General features: G+C 42.0%; 1 protein-coding gene across 6 annotated transcripts; it reads left to right on the top strand.

Moving 5' to 3' along the window:
• The first annotated feature begins 10,293 nt into the window (after positions 1–10,293).
• Positions 10,294–13,412, top strand: LOC146276808 (uncharacterized). 6 transcript variants are annotated; one of them, XM_084701769.1, is made up of 2 exons: positions 10,294–11,262; positions 12,628–13,412. In XM_084701769.1, exons 1-2 carry the CDS (start codon positions 10,294–10,296, stop codon positions 13,102–13,104), a joined length of 1,446 nt encoding a protein of 481 aa, XP_084557895.1. In that variant the 3' UTR covers positions 13,105–13,412. The 6 variants fall into 6 exon arrangements, with proteins under 6 accessions (XP_084557895.1, XP_084557894.1, XP_084557898.1 ...); XM_084701768.1 differs by having other exon boundaries at positions 10,294–11,277; positions 12,559–13,412; XM_084701772.1 differs by lacking the exon at positions 12,628–13,412 and having other exon boundaries at positions 10,294–10,422; positions 10,591–11,631.
• The last annotated feature ends 8,788 nt before the right edge of the window (positions 13,413–22,200 follow it).

The following is a 22,200-nucleotide window of genomic DNA, read 5'->3' as shown; positions in this document are numbered from 1 at the left end:
ATGACCATGTGTTTATTGATTCTCTAATTAAAGTCTTAATTTTGACAGTACTTTGAGTCAAGTTCCTCTATGGATACAATGCTGTACAATGTAAAATGTTATTTTAAGTTTGGCAAAAGTGTCGAGATACACAACTCACTAATGATTCTCTCTGTAAGAGTTCTCTCTTTTTAAAGATTCAATGAGTGTCCCAGCTATGAATGATTTTATGAGGCAAGACTTACCCCCCCAAAACGTACGCATCAAGTTCGTTCAGCGTCTATGCACCCTTTCAGCCCCGTTATGCTGGTGTTGTGAGTGCTCGAGCCAAGGCCCCTAGACTTCAAGCAATAAGATGGATAGGTTCCTCTACCTCCTCATAAAAGCAAAAAATATTTGGTAATTTTTATCTGCGATGACTTTGTGAGGTTCATTTATGTATGGGCAAAATACATTGAATGATGGAGAATAAAACACTGTGGTCTTTGGTCAAATTGAAAATAAAGTTAAATCACCTGTGGCAGTTGTTTGTCGATTGAATTCTGCAATCTCTGCCCTTGCCCGAGATTAAACAATTGTAGGGAGTAGGGGTGTGTGTAGGGGTACTGAAATCGGTGACCTATCGAAAACAGATTGGCAAAACAGTGTAGCAAGCGGCAACCAAAAAATTGGTATATGTTTGTGTGCAGGGGTCTCACGCATTGTGTGGGCTCTTGGAGCGCAGGGTTGTCAGGTTGCTTCTTGACTTTACAACATTAGGAGATCGTGGGAGAACTCACACACACATGCATGCGTCATCCTCTGGTAGTGGACCAACCTGCAGTCCAATCTACTGAACTAGGAAGGCAATGGTTATAATAGGAAGTAGGTGCATACTCATTTTGTAGTGTCATGCTCAACTGCCATTCGTGGCCAGGTCTCCTTGCAAAGGAGAATGTCTCAACAGGTTTTCCTTGTTAAATAAAGGCTGAATGAAAAATAAAAGGTTCCCATCACAAGTTTGGAGCCGGGGGAGAAGCCCCCTAGGGCAGACAGTGCGGGGGTCCCGTCAGGATTCAGCCCTTTGGCCTTCAGCTGGGCCTCCTGCAGGAACATCTTCCTCCTCTCCACCTCCTCCTCCAGATGATCGTAGTTAGGATGAAGAGACAGAGAAGATGCCCTTGCAATCATGGGCCCCAAAAAGGTAGGAAACAGCGTGGTGGAACATGTATGTGGCTTCATGCGGACAGTTTGTGTGTGTGTGTTACCTTCTTCCTGGTGTAGAGTTTGAGGGTGGTTAGACAGATCTCCTTGATCTACTTGTCGGTGGCTCCAAACAGCAGCTACCAGTGAGGACTGGAGGGCTGGGGCATCTAGAGAGAAGGATAGCAAAATGAAATGGAACTGGAGATCTAACTAGTATCTGCAAACAGTGAGAGAGCTCAAGGGACAAGAGGTGGGTTAGGAGAGAGAAGGAGAGAGAGCTACACCACCTACCTGCAGGGCTCTGGCAGTGAGGAAGATGCGGACACAGGCGATGGTCTCAGCTTGGAAACTCACAAACACGTTGGTCCTCAGGCTGTCGTTCATATAGTTCCTACGACACACACGAGACTGTCAGAAATATTAATCCATCAAGCATTGCACAGTCAGTCGGTGAACAAGATAAGAAAGCTTTATTGCTTGCGGCCGCAAGGAGACAAAACATCACACGCCATTGTGCTACAAAGTTTGTCCGCTAGCATTTTGTGCTCGCTACCGATTTAAACAGAACAGCTCTTCCTTCATTGGCTCCCTTGCATGTACCTGGCGCGCGTGTGTGCGTGTTGGAGTGTGTGCGTGTGTGCACTCTGACCCCTCTAACCCTGTAAGACCCAAATTTAAAAATAATGTCTAAAAAATTTTCTTTAAGTCAGATGATGTTGTAAGAGTCTTCTGATGAAGATAATGAAGGGTTTATTCAAAAAATATGTTTTGTACGTTTTTAGGGAAACTTAATAATGCAACGTTGGGCCTAGTTGGTAGCAGAATTTCAGCATTTGCTGTCATACTGTCAGAACAAATAGACAAATCAACTCATGATTAATTTTGAGTGTGGATTGCTTACATAGCAATATAACAGTACAGTCATAATGATCACCCAACAGTCAAATTTTGATGAATCAAAATGTATATTAAAAAATAACTGGATAAACATGATTAGAATCTGAATCAGAACGTGATTTATTCGCCATGAAAGTTTGAACACACAAGGAATTTGCTTTGGCAGGAAGGTGCATACAATAAACATATAGGAATCTTACATTTAAATATGTGGTCTAACTATACTAAGGATACATGAACTAGGAATACTAAGTGGAATGCACTTAATATAAAATATACAATAAAATAAAATACAAGTTGCCATAAAGTAAAATATAAGTTGCCAATTTACAATATAAAATATAAATATTACAGGAATTGTAACGTAGTGCAAAATGCAAATTGTTTTAAGACATGGAGTCATTAAAGTCAGTGTGAACTCTTGGCCTAAAAACTGAAACAAAACTTCAAAGACCCCATGGTCCACTGTTCACGTGCAATGGTAGTCCCAAAAGCAGATCCTTGCCTCTGAAAAGCAGAGACGGATATTGCACTTTCTGCAGGGCATATTGGAATATCCTTTTATGCCGTGTCTGCAACGTCCTCTCGTTGTCTTCACCGGAAATGTGCGACCATGTCCCTGCGCACATCCGTTGGTGGTTTCACATGCCCTCTTGGCTGGGACCCCATTTGGTGCACCCCCATTCCTTGAGGCTGGTTACTTCGTCTCTTCTGAGCAGTCACAGGTCTCACAGGTGTCACAGTTGTCAACGTCAAAGGACTCCCACTGGCTGAAGATGGCCGCCCTCTCCTTAGTGTGTTGACAGCTGTGTTTGTCAGGATGGGAGAGGAAGGTAGTTGCGCCTGAGACAGTCTCCAGTTCGACATCTTTTTCTTGGGAATATTGAGAGCCTTGTAGTCCCGTTTGTAGAGGAGACAGGCGTTGATCACAGCAATGACAATAGTGTGCCAGACGATATAACTGTATCAGCGGCGCAATTTCATGAGGAACTTGTATTTGGCTTCATATGAGTCCAGCAAATCTACACCGCTCATGTATTTGTAGGTCTCTCAACTTCAATGTAGGAATTGGTGGCTTTGTTCCAGCCTTTAATATTTTGCACAGGATCAATACCAGCAAAGGATGACACAAGTGTGACTGCCCTGTTGTCATACCACTTGACAGCACATATGTTGGGGTTTGGTTGGCTTGTGTTGGTTTGCTCGATGCCCTTACCATCCTCATCATTAGTTAGACAAGCAGTGGGTCTCTGATTCTCTTTTTCCACTTCCTCAACATTTTCAACCACCTCCTCACTCGAATCACTGGTGTCTGATTCCATGTCAACATCACTCCATTTAGGATAGCATCAATGACATCATGCATCCTGAAGTAAACTCTCCTTGCTGGTGTTATTCTGAAATTGAAACAGTAGTTAGAGTACGTTCAAGTACACCTAATTCCAATGCAAATTAATCTTATTAATGCAGTACATTCCACTGAAGGCACACAAATTCCACTGAAGGCACACAATACTGCCTGGTTGGCCTAATTTGCTTTCTACTTAACATTCTAAAAGGAAGATACAACCCCCCAGACCTCTTACACCCCACATTGCAGAACATTCACACCTGTCCCTGAACAATGCACCATACATGCAACCCCCACATTCCAAAACATTTACACTTGTACCTGAACAACCATCCTCCAAAGCATTCCACAAACAGTATCTGCTTTGTGCAACAAGCTGATATTTGGGCAAACAAGCAAAGTCCAGATTAAAAAGAAAAACAGTTGACTATATTTTTACTGCTAACATAGAAAATACATTGTTTTAGAAATCTTCAAATCTGGTCCAAACTATAAATTATAACAAATAACCCATTTGTAAAGTGTGAATCATCAAATACATGATATTTCTGTAAGTATTTATCCTGTATCTGAACATTCGAGAAGTGTCATGTCTCCATGTAGAGTGCTATTTTAGTAGTTCTGATGAACTCCGATCATTTTGTCACTACTGAAGATTTGTTAAGGATTTTACCATCAGCACCTCCAGGCTTTGGAAAGACCTGTCTGAGGACATTACATTATATATCATTCACTGAACGTCACGCTAAATACATTTTTGTTAACTTTATTATAGTGTTTATAGTTTCATGACCATGTTTTTATTGATTCTCTAATTAAAGTCTTCATTTTGACACCATACTTTAAGGCAAGTTCCTCTATGGATACAATGTTGTACAATTTAAAATGTTATTTTAAGTTTGGCAAAAGTGTTGAGATACACAACTCATTGATGATTCTCTCTTTAAGAGTTCTCCCTTTTTAAAGATTCATTGAGTGTCCCAGCTGTTTTATTTTAATTTTTATCTGCGATGTCTTTGCGAGGTTCATTTGTGTATAGGCAAAATACATTGAATGACGGAGAATAAAACATTGTGGTCTTTGGTTAAATTGAAAATAAAGTTAATCATCCGTGGCAGTTGTTTCTCGCTTGAATTCAGCAATCTCTGCCCTTGCCCGAGACTGCAAACAATACAGGTTTTGTACCGAAATTGGTGACCTATCGAAAACAGATTAGCAAAGCAGTGTGGTAAGCAGCAACCCAAAATGCATTGAAGGACTGCAATTTATTTGTTAGAATCATTGTAAAGGACAGTGTAGTCCTGCCAGGAAAATTAGAGACCGAGGATCTATATTGTAGTTGACCCTTTACCTTAAAAGTCAGATTTACATAACGGTCTTGTGGCTGGCACACACCTGTAAGGATCACAATGTAGACTTAAAATATAAATTGGTGTGTGAGTGTTGCCTATGAATATGATTCACAGCACTGAAGAGATACTCGATGAGTTGACACAATGAGTACATGAGCATCTGTTGCACATCTCTACAGGCTACTACATTTACATGTATTCATTTAGAGACGCTTTTACTGCTGTCATCTAGTGGTAGAATGTGGTCATGCACGCAACCAGACAGTTCTACGTCATGTGTGCAATCAATTGTTAATGAAACCCCCACTGAGCGGCACAAAGTGAGGTTCTATGATGTTGACATAGAACACACACACACGCGTCATCCTCTGGTAGTGGACCAAGCTGCAGTCCAATCTACTGAACAAGGAAGGCGTGTGTGTGTTACCTTCATCCTGGTGTAGAGTTTGGAGGTGGTTAAGCAGATCTCCTTGATCTCCTCGTCAGTGGCACCGGATAGCAGCTACCAGTGAGGTCTAGAGGGCAGGGGCACGTAGAGAGAAGGATAGCAAGAATAAATACAACTGGAGATCAAACTAGTATCTGCAAACAGTGAGAGAGCTGAAGGGGCAAGAGGTGGGGTGGAAGAGAGATGAGGAGAGAGCTACACCACCCACCTGCAGGGCTCTGGCAGCGAGGAAGATGCAGGCCCAGGCGATGGTCTCAGCTTGGAACCTCACAAACACGTTGGTCCTCAGGCTGTAGTTCATATAGTTACTACGACACACAGGAGACACATATTGAAAACATGGCACCTTTGGCCTCCACACTCATTCCTCTGTCCACCAACCCCCACAGCATCACAGCACAGCCCTGATCCACAGCTGTGGTTGCCAAGCCCGCCCAGGACCAAAGGGGAGAGCCCCAGGCTTGAAGAGGGCTTTTTTGACAGTCCCAGGCCTTGACCAACCTGCCCTAATGCCCACCCTTTACAGCCTGGATCTCAGGCTGGGTGCGTGGGAGGGATGGTGGAGATATACTGGAGCAAAAGCTTGTTGTTGTTTAATTGTAACATGTTTAACTACATGCTCTTATGGTTTCCTCCCTTTAGCACTTATTTTTTGGTTGTTCACAATGTCTACTTCTTGTTTTTGGCTACCCGCAATGCTTTGGGGTTATTTTGTTGTTATTATCAGTGACCTATGCACTTTGTAAAGCTCTCTCTTGGAAGTCGCTTTGGATAAAAGCGTCGGCTTAATGAATACATGTAAATGTAAAAGCTTGCAGCAAGCACAGCTGTGTCCAAGGCCGGGCAGGCAAGCGCAAGCTGGAGGGGAGCAACACTGCAGTAGAACCATAACACAGAAACAGGAACGCAGACTCTCAAGGTTAACTTTGTCCTTTGTTGGGTGGGGGTCGTCCATGCACAACAGATGAGAAGCACTTCCAGTGGACTGGGCCCTGTGTCAGAGCACAGGGCTGTACCACAGAGACATCTTACCATACCCTGGACTACATCCAGTAAGGTGCAGGTGTCTGATACACTCAAGTTGAGTGTCTCAGAAGGCTGGACAATGAATACTGGAAATCAAGGGAGTTAAATAGATTCAAATAGTATCACAATATGGAAGGATATGAGACTATAAGCATAGCCATCACAAGCACTGAAAAAAGGACGCTGCATGCTAAATAGCTTTTGTTTAGGTCTTTAGATAGGACTCCTAGAAATGGCCTTGATGTTCCTTCTGTAGCAGAGTCTCGACAGACAAAGCATGGTACCATCCACACCTTCCTCCTACCCCCGACAAGGGAAGGGTCCTTCCCCTACTCCTTATCTGCCAGAGCAGGAGCGTCAAAGTCCTGACCCAGCATGGGGTCAGGAACAGAGACCACATGGTTGCACATTATCAGAACAAAGGGAATTACTTGGAGGAACTTTCTTGTGTGGACTTACAAACATTTTCTGAAGGACTACATGGCTCATGGACACTAATTCAAGGACAGTAGTCGATGTGTTATAATGTGTTTGTCTCATTTACCTAGAACGTTGTTAATTGATGTTTGATTATAACTTCCCTTCAGGTATAGTTAAATCAGTCAATCTTGGTATCAAAATAATTGTATCATACTAACAAAACCAGTTATGAACGTTGTATTGTTATATTCTGAAGTTTGGGCATTCCAGGGACATTTGAGATAATGGAACTCAAAACTATCAGCCACTTCACACCTCTGGGTAGGTCCCAGGACAACGCCCAGGTGGAAGTAACTGACCAATGAGAGAGGTCACCTTCACAGGGATGACCCCCTGTTCTTTGGGGTATTTAACCCCCAAACATACAATCACCCCCGCTCGTTCGTAGGATCAACTGGAAGTGCACACTCTAGTCTATTTCCTCATAACCTGCACATTCACTTTGCGCCCGGAACTTTGACGAGAGATTCAGTTTTTATTCGTTGGACATAACGAACCATTGACTCCGTTCTTCAAACCGACAAAAGTAACTGCGATTTGCAATATTTCTTACTTGTGACATATTGGCATGTTGTGTTTGAATTGTTGATGTTTGATTGTATTTTACAAATGATTTAACTTAATCATCGTTAGGTCAGTTTCCATTGATCGTCCATTGTTACTATAGAAGCCTCTTCCTCTCTACCTCTTCCTCAACTTCTCCCCCTCCCCCTTCACACGCGCTCTACGCAACCATTGTGTAGTGCGCTCGCATTAGAATCTAGGCCTACTGTACTGCTTTAGCCCAACTAACCCATAACTTACCTGGTATGTCTTCACTATAATTACATTCCCTTAAATAAATCATTGTGTATAATACTTGCTCATCTCTCACGTTATATGATCGGCTCTACTTTCATAGAATTCACAACTTAAGATTAGACTGATTATTACGAGTGCTATTTTATTAAACAAGGTTTCCTCTGTCCCTTCCACGAATCAGAGGTGGTGCCCCAAGAACTACTATACTTTATTATAAACTAAGTATTGCTAATCTTAACCGTGCAAACCACACTACACTTCTATTTTCCTAATTAAAAGTTGCATAGCATTATACACTTTGGTATAATTGTGACCTCTCACTTACGCAAGTGTCACAGGCATTTCCTACTCGCACCTGATAAATAACTAACTTATGGCCATGCAGGCATAAAAAAACAGCACAATGACGGTTTATCAATGATACAAGGAACATAATTAATAGATAAGCACATTTCTCTCACCAAAGGTTATGATCTCATTAGCTTAATATAGCAAGGTACAAGTCAAAGATTATTTATTGTATTCATAGTATTTCAAACTGTATAGAAGTAATAAAGTAATCATTATGTTTAATTATTGTTAAACTAATCAGTGGTTAAGGATAGACCTCTTCAATAGTTACACATTTTTGGGTTTGCAATCTCTAACAGCCTCCTCTGATTACTGAAAAACCTTTCCAGCTGGTTTTGTACCCCCATTAACCCTCTTTACCGCTGCTTTGGGCTTGTATCCCCAGTCATATGTGCTAGTATTTCATCCTATATCGCACCAAGACTCACAGAGTCTGGTTACTCCTACAGCTGCTCTGAAATAAAAATGCTGTTCTTTAAAATAAAAATTACATCAGGGATCTATTATGATCTATCTTTGAGTTTGCATCAACGTTTATCTGAACTAAAAGTTTCCTTTCAGTGTCATTTTGGTTGTAGCAGTCTTTGGTCACAGGCCTAACAGCAGTTTACAGACACTCACTCCTAAAGCTACAGGGTCCTAAGCTATGTAGGTTTCATTTAAACAGGCTCTGCTTACCTGGTTATGATGGGCCCAGTGAGTGTCAGTCAACCACCACCGCCCTGCTCCCTTACTGGTCTGCTGGGTTCCCTTCTCGGGGACCTACTCTTCCAGATCTCTCCCCCAAACACGTCGGAGGTCATCATTTGTTGAGGTTCTAATTTGGGTGGAGAAGAACACCAGGTGAAATGGCAGACCAAGTTCTTTATAATTTAATAAGATGATAAATTATGCAAATCAAACAATGAATACACCATGGTGTCTCAATCTAGATCGGCGATACCAGTCAATGTTACCAGTCTAGCATCGTAAGAGAAGACAAAAGCCTTTGTTTTTTTCTCACCTGGTGTTTCTCACCTGGCCCATTGTTCCCTCTCCTTGTCCCTTGGTGTGGTCATGGTGGCGTGGTTATGGTGTGGTCATGGTGGTGCGGTCATGATGCGGTCATGGTGTGGTAATCTCGCCTCTCCCTATCCGGTACCTCTCGCTGGCCTTGACTTCCACATTCTCTGCAGCAAATCACATCACCCCGTGCACCCCTCCCTGCCAGTAGGCTGACTTACTGCATTCGTCTTCTCAGTAAAGAATACATTATCTGAGAATGACCTTCTTCTTACTCTCTCAGACACGTGCAGACGTCATGTCCTGGTGCATAATCATAATCATTACTTATTTTATCTGACGCATTGATTGTATCTGGAATATATGTTCAACATGGTCACTACCCATTTTGTAAATCCGAAGCATTATTTGTATTTTTATCCAACAGAAGCATAGATTATATTCATCATTCAGCATTTACATTTACATTACATTTATTCATTTAGCAGACGCTTTTATCCAAAGCGACTTCCAAGAGAGAGCTTTACAAAGTGCATAGGTCACTGATAATAACAACAAGATAGCCTGAAAGCATTTCGGGTAGCCAAAACATGAAGCGCATATTGTGAACAACCAAAAATAAGTGCCAAAGGGAAGAACCATAATAGCATGTAGATAAGCAAGTTACAATTAAACAACATGAACCGCTAAGTGCAAGTGTACCTGTAGAAAAGCAAGCAACAGTAAAAAAAAAAATCACAGCGAGTACAACAATTTAAATCAGTTACCACTAAACAACAAGAGCAACAACATAGAACATATGAAATAGAAGCATAGATTACTTTCCTCAACAAATTCTCAATTTTATAAATAGAACTTGAGACACGCAGTAGTGAAGGAGTATATTGTTATCATTGGATTTAAAACTTTGCAATTCCAATCCAAAGTCATTTTATGGTTAATTTGCATGTAATGCGTATTGTGTAGCCTACCATTTGGAAGAAACCCAATTAAAATAAAGAGGAGTTCTATGCCAGATATAAAGTGTTTGTCACATTGTTGTGTTTCTCCAGCAAAAATGAACTTCAAAAAACATACACCGCTCACCAAATGATCAACATTACATATGCAAAGTGGCCCATTATGACAGACAAAAGAGTTCCTCCATATGGGAAAGCTGAGTTCTCATTAACTTGGAACTGTTTCTTCCAGATCCCCTACTGGCCAATCATACTTGGTCATGGGCGGAGACTAGTCAGAGGAGACTACTTAAGGCTCCAGAGAGACTACAGAGACTCAACCAGAGAGACTACAAAGACTCAACCATAGAGAGACTCAACCAGAAACAGCAGTAACCAGAGGATCAACAAGAGAAACAAGCTTCCAGAGACTAGATACAGGATTCAGAGAGATCAGACAGAGAACAAAGAGAGAGCTGAGTTATGAAGACACATCACTGTGATACATGTGGGAGGACCCTTTCCTCATCCATTAACCTCAAGAAGCACATGAGGATCCACACTGGAGAGAAGCCCTACAGCTGTGACCTCTGTGGTAAAACCTTTAGTCGTGCTAGCAGTTACATATATCATCGCAGGATCCACACTGGAGAGAAGCCCTACAGCTGTGAGCTCTGTGGTAAAACCTTTAGACAGACTAGGGATTTAACAACTCACCGCAGAATCCATACTGGAGAAAAGCCGTACAGCTGTGACCTCTGTGGTAAAACCTTTACCCAGGCTGGCCATTTCAAAGCTCATAGCCGGATCCACACTGGAGAGAAGCCCTACAGCTGTGACCTCTGTGGTAAAACCTTTAGCCGTGTTAGCAGTTACACATATCACCGCAGAATCCACACTGGAGAGAAGCCCTACAGCTGTGGCCTTTGTGGTAAAACCTTTAGACAAACTGGGGATTTAACAGCTCACCGCAGAATCCATACTGGAGAGAAGCCATACAGCTGTGACCTCTGTGGTAAAACCTTTAGCCAGGTCGGCCATTTCAAAGATCATAGCCGGATCCACACTGGAGAGAAGCCCTACAGCTGTGACCTCTGTGGTAAAACCTTTAGTCGTGCTAGCAGTTACACATATCACCGCAGAATCCATACTGGAGAGAAGCCCTACAGCTGTGACATCTGTGGTAAAACCTTTAAACAGATTGGGGAATTGACAGTTCACAGTAGAATACACACTGGAGAGAAGCCCTACAGCTGTGACCTCTGTGGTAAAACCTTTAGCCATGCTAACAGTTTTAGAATTCACAGCAGAATTCACACTGGAGAGAAGCCTTACAACTGTGACCTATGTGGTAAAACCTTTAAAGAGAGTGGGAAATTGACAATTCACCATAGGACCCACACTGGAGAGAAGCCCTACAGCTGTGAGCTCTGTGGTAAAACCTTCAGCAGTGTTAGCAGTGTCACAGTTCACAGCAGAATCCACACTGGAGAGAGGCCATACAACTGTGACCTCTGTGACTATTCAGGTAAAACAAGTACCCATCTGAAGAGTCACCTGCGTGTCCACAATAGAAAAACCCTAAAGCAGTGATGTCTGGGGCCAAGCTGTCCCAGCAGTCACCACCTGAGAGAACTTCTGTGTGACCCACAGCTGGAAGAACCACTGCACCTGAAATAGCACCTGAAATAGCACCTGAAAAGACCTATCTGAGGACCTAACTTTTGATTTCATTCACTGTACATCTTGCTAAATAAACCAGATGCACATAGAAAGTACAGCAGAAGATCAATAACCAGAACAAGCCAGACAGGCATTATTCTTACCTCATTGTTTTTGTTTACTTTATTATAGTGTTTATAGTTTCATGACCATGTGTTTATTGATTCTCTAATTAAAGTCTTAATTTTGACAGTACTTTGAGTCACATTTTGAATATCAGAAGCATTGATTGTGTTGGTATTCAACAGAAGCATAGCTTATATTCATAATTCAACAGAGACACAGAACATGAAATAAAAGCATAGATTACTTTCCTCAACAAATTCTACGTTTTTAAATAGAACTTGAGACACATACAATAGAGACAGAGTATATTTTTATCAACAGATTTAAAACTTTGCAATTCCAATCCAAAGTCATTTTATGGTTCATTTCCATGTAATGCTTGTTGTGTAGGTTAATCATCCAGCCTATAATTGTGAAGAAAAACAATTGCATTAAAATAAAGAGGAGTTGTATGCCAGAGATAAAGTTTTTGTCACCTCTCACCAAATGATCAATATTACATATGCAAAGTGGCCCATTATGACAGACAAAAGAGTTCCTTCATATGGAAAAGCTGAGTTCTAATTAATTTGGAACTGTTTCTTCCAGATCCCATACTGGCCAATCATACTTGGTCATGGGTGGAGACTAGACAGAGAAGACTCCTTAAGGCTCCAGAGAAACTACAGACAGTCAAACAGAGAGAGAATCAACCATAGAGAGACTCAACCAGAAACAGCAGTAACCAGACAGAGGATCAACCAGAGAGAACAGAGAGACTCAACCAGAGAGACTACAGACAGAGACTCACGCTGAAACGGAAGTAACCGGACAGAGTATCAATCAGAGAGAAACAGGCTTCCAGAGACTAAACACAGGATCCAGAGAGACAGACAGAGAACAAAGAGAGAGAGCTGAGTTATGGAGACACAACACTCTGATATATGTGGAAAGAGAATTTCTTCAGTCATTAAACTCAAGAAGCACATGCGGATCCATACTGGAGAGAAGCCTTACAGCTGTGGCATCTGTGATAAAACCTTTAAACAGACTGGGGATTTGACCGTTCACAGCAGAATCCACACTGGAGAGAAGCCCTACAGCTGTGACCTCTGTGGTAAAACCTTCAGCCAGGCAAGCAATTTCAGAGTTCACTGCAGGATCCACACTGGAGAGAAGCCCTACAGCTGTGAACATTGTGGTAAAACCTTTCGCCACGCCTTCAGTGTCACAGTTCACAGCAGGATCCACACTGGAGAGAAGCCCTACAGCTGTGATCTCTGTGGTAAAATGTTTTGCCGTGCTAACAGTTACACAGATCACCGCAGGATCCACACTGGAGTGAAGCCCTACAGCTGTGACCTCTGTGGTAAAACCTTTCGCCACACTTTCAGTGTCACAGTTCACCGCAGGATCCACACTGGGGAGAAGCCCTACAGCTGTGACCTCTGTGACTATTCAGGTAAAACAAGTACCCGTCTGAAGAGTCACCTGCGTGTCCACAATAGAAAAACCCTAAAGCAGTGATGTCTGGGGCCAAGCTGTCCCAGCAGTCACCACCTGAGAGAACTTCTGTGTGACCCACAGCTGGAAGAACCACTGGCCTGCACCTACTGGGACAGCACATGCAGTAACACCAGATCTACAGTCCAACATGACAGGACACAGGGAAGATACTCTACCCCTGTAACAATGGAGGGCAAGCTGTGTCAGACTGGTTACAATCTTGGTAAACACTGGCTGACACCTTTCAGTTTTGAAGCACACATTTGTAAATTCATAAGAAACCCATTAAGGTGCTCAATATTAGTTTGATTCATTTGTTGAGTAAAATTGGTTGAATTGTTTATTGTTTTAATTACAAGAGCTGTTGAGGGCCATGCAGGTTGTTCTAGAAACGGTATCAGTAATTTGAGGAAAACAATACTTAGTAGTTCTGATGAACTGATTTTACCAATAGCACCTGAAAAGACCTATCTGAGGACCTAACTTTTGATTTCATTCACTGTACATCTTGCTAAATAAACCAGATTGTGCACATAGAAAGTACAGCAGAAGATCAATAACCAGAACAAGCCAGACAGGCATTATTCTTACCTCATTGTTTTTGTTTACTTTATTATAGTGTTTATAGTTTCATGACCATGTGTTTATTGATTCTCTAATTAAAGTCTTAATTTTGACAGTACTTTGAGTCAAGTTCCTCTATGGATACAATGCTGTACAATGTAAAATGTTATTTTAAGTTTGGCAAAAGTGTCGAGATACACAACTCACTAATGATTCTCTCTGTAAGAGTTCTCTCTTTTTAAAGATTCAATGAGTGTCCCAGCTATGAATGATTTTATGAGGCAAGACTTACCCCCCCAAAACGTATGCATCAAGTTCGTTCAGCGTCTATGCACCCTTTCAGCCCCGTTATGCTGGTGTTGTGAGTGCTCGAGCCAAGGCCCCTAGACTTCAAGCAATAAGATGGATAGGTTCCTCTACCTCCTCATAAAAGCAAAAAATATTTGGTAATTTTGATCTGTGATGACTTTGTGAGGTTCATTTATGTATGGGCAAAATACATTGAATGATGGAGAATAAAACACTGTGGTCTTTGGTCAAATTGAAAATAAAGTTAAATCACCTGTGGCAGTTGTTTGTCGATTGAATTCTGCAATCTCTGCCCTTGCCCGAGATTAAACAATTGTAGGGAGTAGGGGTGTGTGTAGGGGTACTGAAATCGGTGACCTATCGAAAACAGATTGGCAAAACAGTGTAGCAAGCGGCAACCAAAAAATTGGTATATGTTTGTGTGCAGGGGTCTCACGCATTGTGTGGGCTCTTGGAGCGCAGGGTTGTCAGGCTGCTTCTTGACTTTACAACATTAGGAGATCGTGGGAGAACTCACACACACATGCATGCGTCATCCTCTGGTAGTGGACCAACCTGCAGTCCAATCTACTGAACTAGGAAGGCAATGGTTATAATAGGAAGTAGGTGCATACTCATTTTGTAGTGTCATGCTCAACTGCCATTCGTGGCCAGGTCTCCTTGCAAAGGAGAATGTCTCAACAGGTTTTCCTTGTTAAATAAAGGCTGAATGAAAAATAAAAGGTTCCCATCACAAGTTTGGAGCCGGGGGAGAAGCCCCCTAGGGCAGACAGTGCGGGGGTCCCGTCAGGATTCAGCCCCTTGGCCTTCAGCTGGGCCTCCTGCAGGAACATCTTCCTCCTCTCCACCTCCTCCTCCAGATGATCGTAGTTAGGATGAAGAGACAGAGAAGATGCCCTTGCAATCATGGGCCCCAAAAAGGTAGGAAACAGCGTGGTGGAACATGTATGTGGCTTCATGCGGACAGTTTGTGTGTGTGTGTTACCTTCTTCCTGGTGTAGAGTTTGAGGGTGGTTAGACAGATCTCCTTGATCTACTTGTCGGTGGCTCCAAACAGCAGCTACCAGTGAGGACTGGAGGGCTGGGGCATCTAGAGAGAAGGATAGCAAAATGAAATGGAACTGGAGATCTAACTAGTATCTGCAAACAGTGAGAGAGCTCAAGGGACAAGAGGTGGGTTAGGAGAGAGAAGGAGAGAGAGCTACACCACCCACCTGCAGGGCTCTGGCAGCGAGGAAGATGCGGACACAGGCGATGGTCTCAGCTTGGAACCTCACAAACACGTTGGTCCTCAGGCTGTCGTTCATATAGTTCCTACGACACACACGAGACTGTCAGAAATATTAATCCATCAAGCATTGCATAGTCAGTCGGTGAACAAGATAAGAAAGCTTTATTGCTTGCGGCCGCAAGGAGACAAAACATCACACGCCATTGTGCTACAAAGTTTGTCCGCTAGCATTTTGTGCTAGCTACCGATTTAAACAGAACAGCTCTTCCTTCATTGGCTCCCTTGCATGTACCTGGCGCGCGTGTGTGCGTGTTGGAGTGTGTGCGTGTGTGCACTCTGACCCCTCTAACCCTGTAAGACCCAAATTTCAGATGATGAGTCAGATGATGTTGTAAGAGTCTTCTGATGAAGATAATGAAGGGTTTATTCAAAAAATATGTTTTGTACGTTTTTAGGGAAACTTAAAAATGCAACGTTGGGCCTAGTTGGTAGCAGAATTTCAGCATTTGCTCTCATACTGTCAGAACAAATAGACAAATCAACTCATGGTTAATTTTGAGTGTGGATTGCTTACATAGCAATATAACAGTACAGTCATAATGATCACCCAACAGTCAAATTTTGATGAATCAAAATGTATATAAAAAAATAACTGGATAAACATGATTAGAATCTGAATCAGAACGTGATTTATTCGCCATGAAAGTTTGAACACACAAGGAATTTGCTTTGGCAGGAAGGTGCATACAATAAACATATAGGAATCTTACATTTAAATATGTGGTCTAACTATACTAAGGATACATAAACTAGGAATACTAAGTGGAATGCACTTAATATAAAATATACAATAAAATAAAAGTTGCCATAAAGTAAAATATAAGTTGCCAATTTACAATATAAAATATAAATATTACAGGAATTGTAACGTAGTGCAAAATGCAAATTGTTTTAAGACATGGAGTCATTAAAGTCAGTGTGAACTCTTGACCTAAAAACTGAAAGAAAACTTCAAAGACCCCATGGTCCACTGTTCACGTGCAATGGTAGTCCCAAAAGCAGATCCTTGCCTCTGAAAAGCAGAGACGGATATTGCACTTTCTGCAGGGCATATTGGAATATCCTTTTATGCCGTGTCTGCAACGTCCTCTCGTTGTCTTCACCGGAAATGTGCGACCATGTCCCTGCGCACATCCGTTGGTGGTTTAACATGCCCTCTTGGCTGGGACCCCATTTGGTGCACCCCCATTCCTTGAGGCTGGTTACTTCGTCTCTTCTGAGCAGTCACAGGTCTCACAGGTGTCACAGTTGTCAACGTCAAAGGGCTCCCACTGGCTGAAGATGGCCGCCCTCTCCTTAGTGTGTTGACAGCTGTGTTTGTCAGGATGGGAGAGGAAGGTAGTTGCGCCTGAGACAGTCTACAGTTCGACATCTTTTTCTTGGGAATATTGAGAGCCTTGTAGTCCCGTTTGTAGAGGAGACAGGCGTTGATCACAGCAATGACAATAGTGTGCCAGACGATATAACTGTATCAGCGGCGCAATTTCATGAGGAACTTGTATTTGGCTTCATATGAGTCCAGCAAATCTACACCGCTCATGTATTTGTAGGTCTCTCAACTTCAATGTAGGAATTGGTGGCTTTGTTCCAGCCTTTAATCTTTTGCACAGGATCAATACCAGCAAAGGATGACACAAGTGTGACTGCCCTGTTGTCATACCACTTGACAGCGCATATGTTGGGGTTTGGTTGGCTTGTGTTGGTTTGCTCGATGCCCTTACCATCATCATCATTAGTTAGACAAGCAGTGGGTCTCTGATTCTCTTTTTCCACTTCCTCAACATTTTCAACCACCTCCTCACTCGAATCACTGGTGTCTGATTCCATGTCAACATCACTCCATTTAGGATAGCATCAATGACATCATGCATCCTGAAGTAAACTCTCCTTGCTGGTGTTATTCTGAAATTGAAACAATAGTTAGAGTATGTTCAAGTACACCTAATTCCAATGCAAATTAATCTTATTAATGCAGTACATTCCACTGAAGGCACACAAATTCCACTGAAGGCACACAATACTGCCTGGTTGGCCTAATTTGCTTTCTACTTAACATTCTAAAAGGAAGATACAACCCCCCAGACCTCTTACACCCCACATTGCAGAACATTCACACCTGTCCCTGAACAATGCACCATACATGCAACCCCCACATTCCAAAACATTTACACTTGTACCTGAACAACCATCCTCCAAAGCATTCCACAAACAGTATCTGCTTTGTGCAACAAGCTGATATTTGGGCAAACAAGCAAAGTCCAGATTAAAAAGAAAAACAGTTGACTATATTTTTACTGCTAACATAGAAAATACATTGTTTTAGAAATCTTCAAATCTGGTCCAAACTATAAATTATAACAAATAACCCATTTGTAAAGTGTGAATCATCAAATACATGATATTTCTGTAAGTATTTATCCTGTATCTGAACATTCGAGAAGTGTCATGTCTCCATGTAGAGTGCTATTTTAGTAGTTCTGATGAACTCCGATCATTTTGTCACTACTGAAGATTTGTTAAGGATTTTACCATCAGCACCTCCAGGCTTTGGAAAGACCTGTCTGAGGACATTACATTATATATCATTCACTGAACGTCACGCTAAATACATTTTTGTTAACTTTATTATAGTGTTTATAGTTTCATGACCATGTTTTTATTGATTCTCTAATTAAAGTCTTCATTTTGACACCATACTTTAAGGCAAGTTCCTCTATGGATACAATGTTGTACAATTTAAAATGTTATTTTAAGTTTGGCAAAAGTGTTGAGATACACAACTCATTGATGATTCTCTCTTTAAGAGTTCTCCCTTTTTAAAGATTCATTGAGTGTCCCAGCTGTTTTATTTTAATTTTTATCTGCGATGTCTTTGCGAGGTTCATTTGTGTATAGGCAAAATACATTGAATGACGGAGAATAAAACATTGTGGTCTTTGGTTAAATTGAAAATAAAGTTAATCATCCGTGGCAGTTGTTTCTCGCTTGAATTCAGCAATCTCTGCCCTTGCCCGAGACTGCAAACAATACAGGTTTTGTACCGAAATTGGTGACCTATCGAAAACAGATTAGCAAAGCAGTGTGGTAAGCAGCAACCCAAAATGCATTGAAGGACTGCAATTTATTTGTTAGAATCATTGTAAAGGACAGTGTAGTCCTGCCAGGAAAATTAGAGACCGAGGATCTATATTGTAGTTGACCCTTTACCTTAAAAGTCAGATTTACATAACGGTCTTGTGGCTGGCACACACCTGTAAGGATCACAATGTAGACTTAAAATATAAATTGGTGTGTGAGTGTTGCCTATGAATATGATTCACAGCACTGAAGAGATACTCGATGAGTTGACACAATGAGTACATGAGCATCTGTTGCACATCTCTACAGGCTACTACATTTACATGTATTCATTTAGAGACGCTTTTACTGCTGTCATCTAGTGGTAGAATGTGGTCATGCACGCAACCAGACAGTTCTACGTCATGTGTGCAATCAATTGTTAATGAAACCCCCACTGAGCGGCACAAAGTGAGGTTCTATGATGTTGACATAGAACACACACACACGCGTCATCCTCTGGTAGTGGACCAAGCTGCAGTCCAATCTACTGAACAAGGAAGGCGTGTGTGTGTTACCTTCATCCTGGTGTAGAGTTTGGAGGTGGTTAAGCAGATCTCCTTGATCTCCTCGTCAGTGGCACCGGATAGCAGCTACCAGTGAGGTCTAGAGGGCAGGGGCACGTAGAGAGAAGGATAGCAAGAATAAATACAACTGGAGATCAAACTAGTATCTGCAAACAGTGAGAGAGCTGAAGGGGCAAGAGGTGGGGTGGAAGAGAGATGAGGAGAGAGCTACACCACCCACCTGCAGGGCTCTGGCAGCGAGGAAGATGCAGGCCCAGGCGATGGTCTCAGCTTGGAACCTCACAAACACGTTGGTCCTCAGGCTGTAGTTCATATAGTTACTACGACACACAGGAGACACATATTGAAAACATGGCACCGTTGGCCTCCACACTCATTCCTCTGTCCACCAACCCCCACAGCATCACAGCACAGCCCTGATCCACAGCTGTGGTTGCCAAGCCCGCCCAGGACCAAAGGGGAGAGCCCCAGGCTTGAAGAGGGCTTTTTTGACAGTCCCAGGCCTTGACCAACCTGCCCTAATGCCCACCCTTTACAGCCTGGATCTCAGGCTGGGTGCGTGGGAGGGATGGTGGAGATATACTGGAGCAAAAGCTTGTTGTTGTTTAATTGTAACATGTTTAACTACATGCTCTTATGGTTTCCTCCCTTTAGCACTTATTTTTTGGTTGTTCACAATGTCTACTTCTTGTTTTTGGCTACCCGCAATGCTTTGGGGTTATTTTGTTGTTATTATCAGTGACCTATGCACTTTGTAAAGCTCTCTCTTGGAAGTCGCTTTGGATAAAAGCGTCGGCTTAATGAATACATGTAAATGTAAAAGCTTGCAGCAAGCACAGCTGTGTACAAGGCCGGGCAGGCAAGCGCAAGCTGGAGGGGAGCAACACTGCAGTAGAACCATAACACAGAAACAGGAACGCAGACTCTCAAGGTTAACTTTGTCCTTTGTAGGGTGGGGGTCGTCCATGCACAACAGATGAGAAGCACTTCCAGTGGACTGGGCCCTGTGTCAGAGCAGGGGGCTGTACCACAGAGACATCTTACCATACCCTGGACTACATCCAGTAAAGTGCAGGTGTCTGATACACTCAAGTTGAGTGTCTCAGAAGGCTGGACAATGAATACTGGAAATCAAGGGAGTTAAATAGATTCAAATAGTATCACAATATGGAAGGATATGAGACTATAAGCATAGCCATCACAAGCACTGAAAAAAGGACGCTGCATGCTAAATAGCTTTTGTTTAGGTCTTTAGATAGGACTCCTAGAAATGGCCTTGATGTTCCTTCTGTAGCAGAGTCTCGACAGACAAAGCATGGTGCCATCCACACCTTCCTCCTACCCCGACAAGGGAAGGGTCCTTCCCCTTTGTCCTTATCTGCCAGAGCAGGAGCGTCAAAGTCCTGACCCAGCATGGGGTCAGGAACAGAGACCACTTGGTTGCACATTATCAGAACAAAGGGAATTACTTGGAGAAACTTTCTTGTGTGGACTTACAAACATTTTCTGAAGGACTACATGGCTCATGGACACTAATTCAAGGACAGTAGTCAATGTGTTATAATGTGTTTGTCTCATTTACCTAGAACGTTGTTAATTGATGTTTGATTATAACTTCCCTTCAGGTATAGTTAAATCAGTCAATCTTGGCATCAAAATAATTGTATCATACTAACAAAACCAGTTATGAACGTTGTATTGTTATATTCTGAAGTTTGAGCATTCCAGGGACATTTGAGATAATGGAACTCAAAACTATCAGCCACTTCACACCTCTGGGTAGGTCCCAGGACAACGCCCAGGTGGAAGTAACTGACCAATGAGAGAGGTCACCTTCACAGGGATGACCCCCTGTTCTTTGGGGTATTTAACCCCCAAACATACAATCACCCCCGCTCGTTCGTAGGATCAACTGGAAGTGCACACTCTAGTCTATTTCCTCATAACCTGCACATTCACTTTGCGCCCGGAACTTTGACGAGAGATTCAGTTTTTATTCGTTGGACATAACGAACCATTGACTCCGTTCTTCAAACCGACAAAAGTAACTGCGATTTGCAATATTTCTTACTTGTGACATATTGGCATGTTGTGTTTGAATTGTTGATGTTTGATTGTATTTTACAAATGATTTAACTTAATCATCGTTAGGTCAGTTTCCATTGATCGTCCATTGTTACTATAGAAGCCTCTTCCTCTCTACCTCTTCCTCAACTTCTCCCCCTCCCCCTTCACACGCGCTCTACGCAACCATTGTGTAGTGCGCTCGCATTAGAATCTAGGCCTACTGTACTGCTTTAGCCCAACTAACCCATAACTTACCTGGTATGTCTTCACTATAATTACATTCCCTTAAATAAATCATTGTGTATAATACTTGCTCATCTCTCACGTTATATGATCGGCTCTACTTTCATAGAATTCACAACTTAAGATTAGACTGATTATTACGAGTGCTATTTTATTAAGCAAGGTTTCCTCTGTCCCTTCCACGAATCAGAGGTGGTGCCCCAAGAACTACTATACTTTATTATAAACTCAGTATTGCTAATCTTAACCGTGCAAACCACACTACACTTCTATTTTCCTAATTAAAAGTTGCATAGCATTATACACTTTGGTATAATTGTGACCTCTCACTTACGCAAGTGTCACAGGCCTTTCCTACTCGCACCTGATAAATAACTAACTTATGGCCATGCAGGCATAAAAAAACAGCACAAAGACGGTTTATCAATGATACAAGGAACATAATTAATAGATAAGCACATTTCTCTCACCAAAGGTTATGATCTCATTAGCTTAATATAGCAAGGTACAAGTCAAAGATTATTTATTGTATTTATAGTATTTCAAACTGTATAGAAGTAATAAAGTAATCATTATGTTTAATTATTGTTAAACTAATCAGTGGTTAAGGATAGACCTCTTCAATAGTTACACATTTTTGGGTTTGCAATCTCTAACAGCCTCCTCTGATTACTGAAAAACCTTTCCAGCTGGTTTTGTACCCCCATTGACCCTCTTAAGCGTTGCTTTGGGCTTGTATCCCCAGTCATATGTGCTAGTATTTCATCCTATATCGCACCAAGACTCACAGAGTCTGGTTACTCCTACAGCTGCTCTGAAATAAAAATGCTGTTCTTTAAAATAAAAATTACATCAGGGATCTATTATGATCTATCTTTGAGTTTGCATCAACGTTTATCTGAACTAAAAGTTTCCTTTCAGTGTCATTTTGGTTGTAGCAGTCTTTGGTCACAGGCCTAACAGCAGTTTACAGACACTCACTCCTAAAGCTACAGGGTC

The sequence above is a fragment of the Hypomesus nipponensis genome, chromosome 7 (assembly GCF_054491055.1).
Source record: "Hypomesus nipponensis isolate SF chromosome 7, ASM5449105v1, whole genome shotgun sequence".
Classification (NCBI taxonomy): domain Eukaryota; kingdom Metazoa; phylum Chordata; class Actinopteri; order Osmeriformes; family Osmeridae; genus Hypomesus; species Hypomesus nipponensis.
Note: the sequence above shows the minus strand (reverse complement) of the source record. Positions and strands in the feature narration are given on the sequence as shown.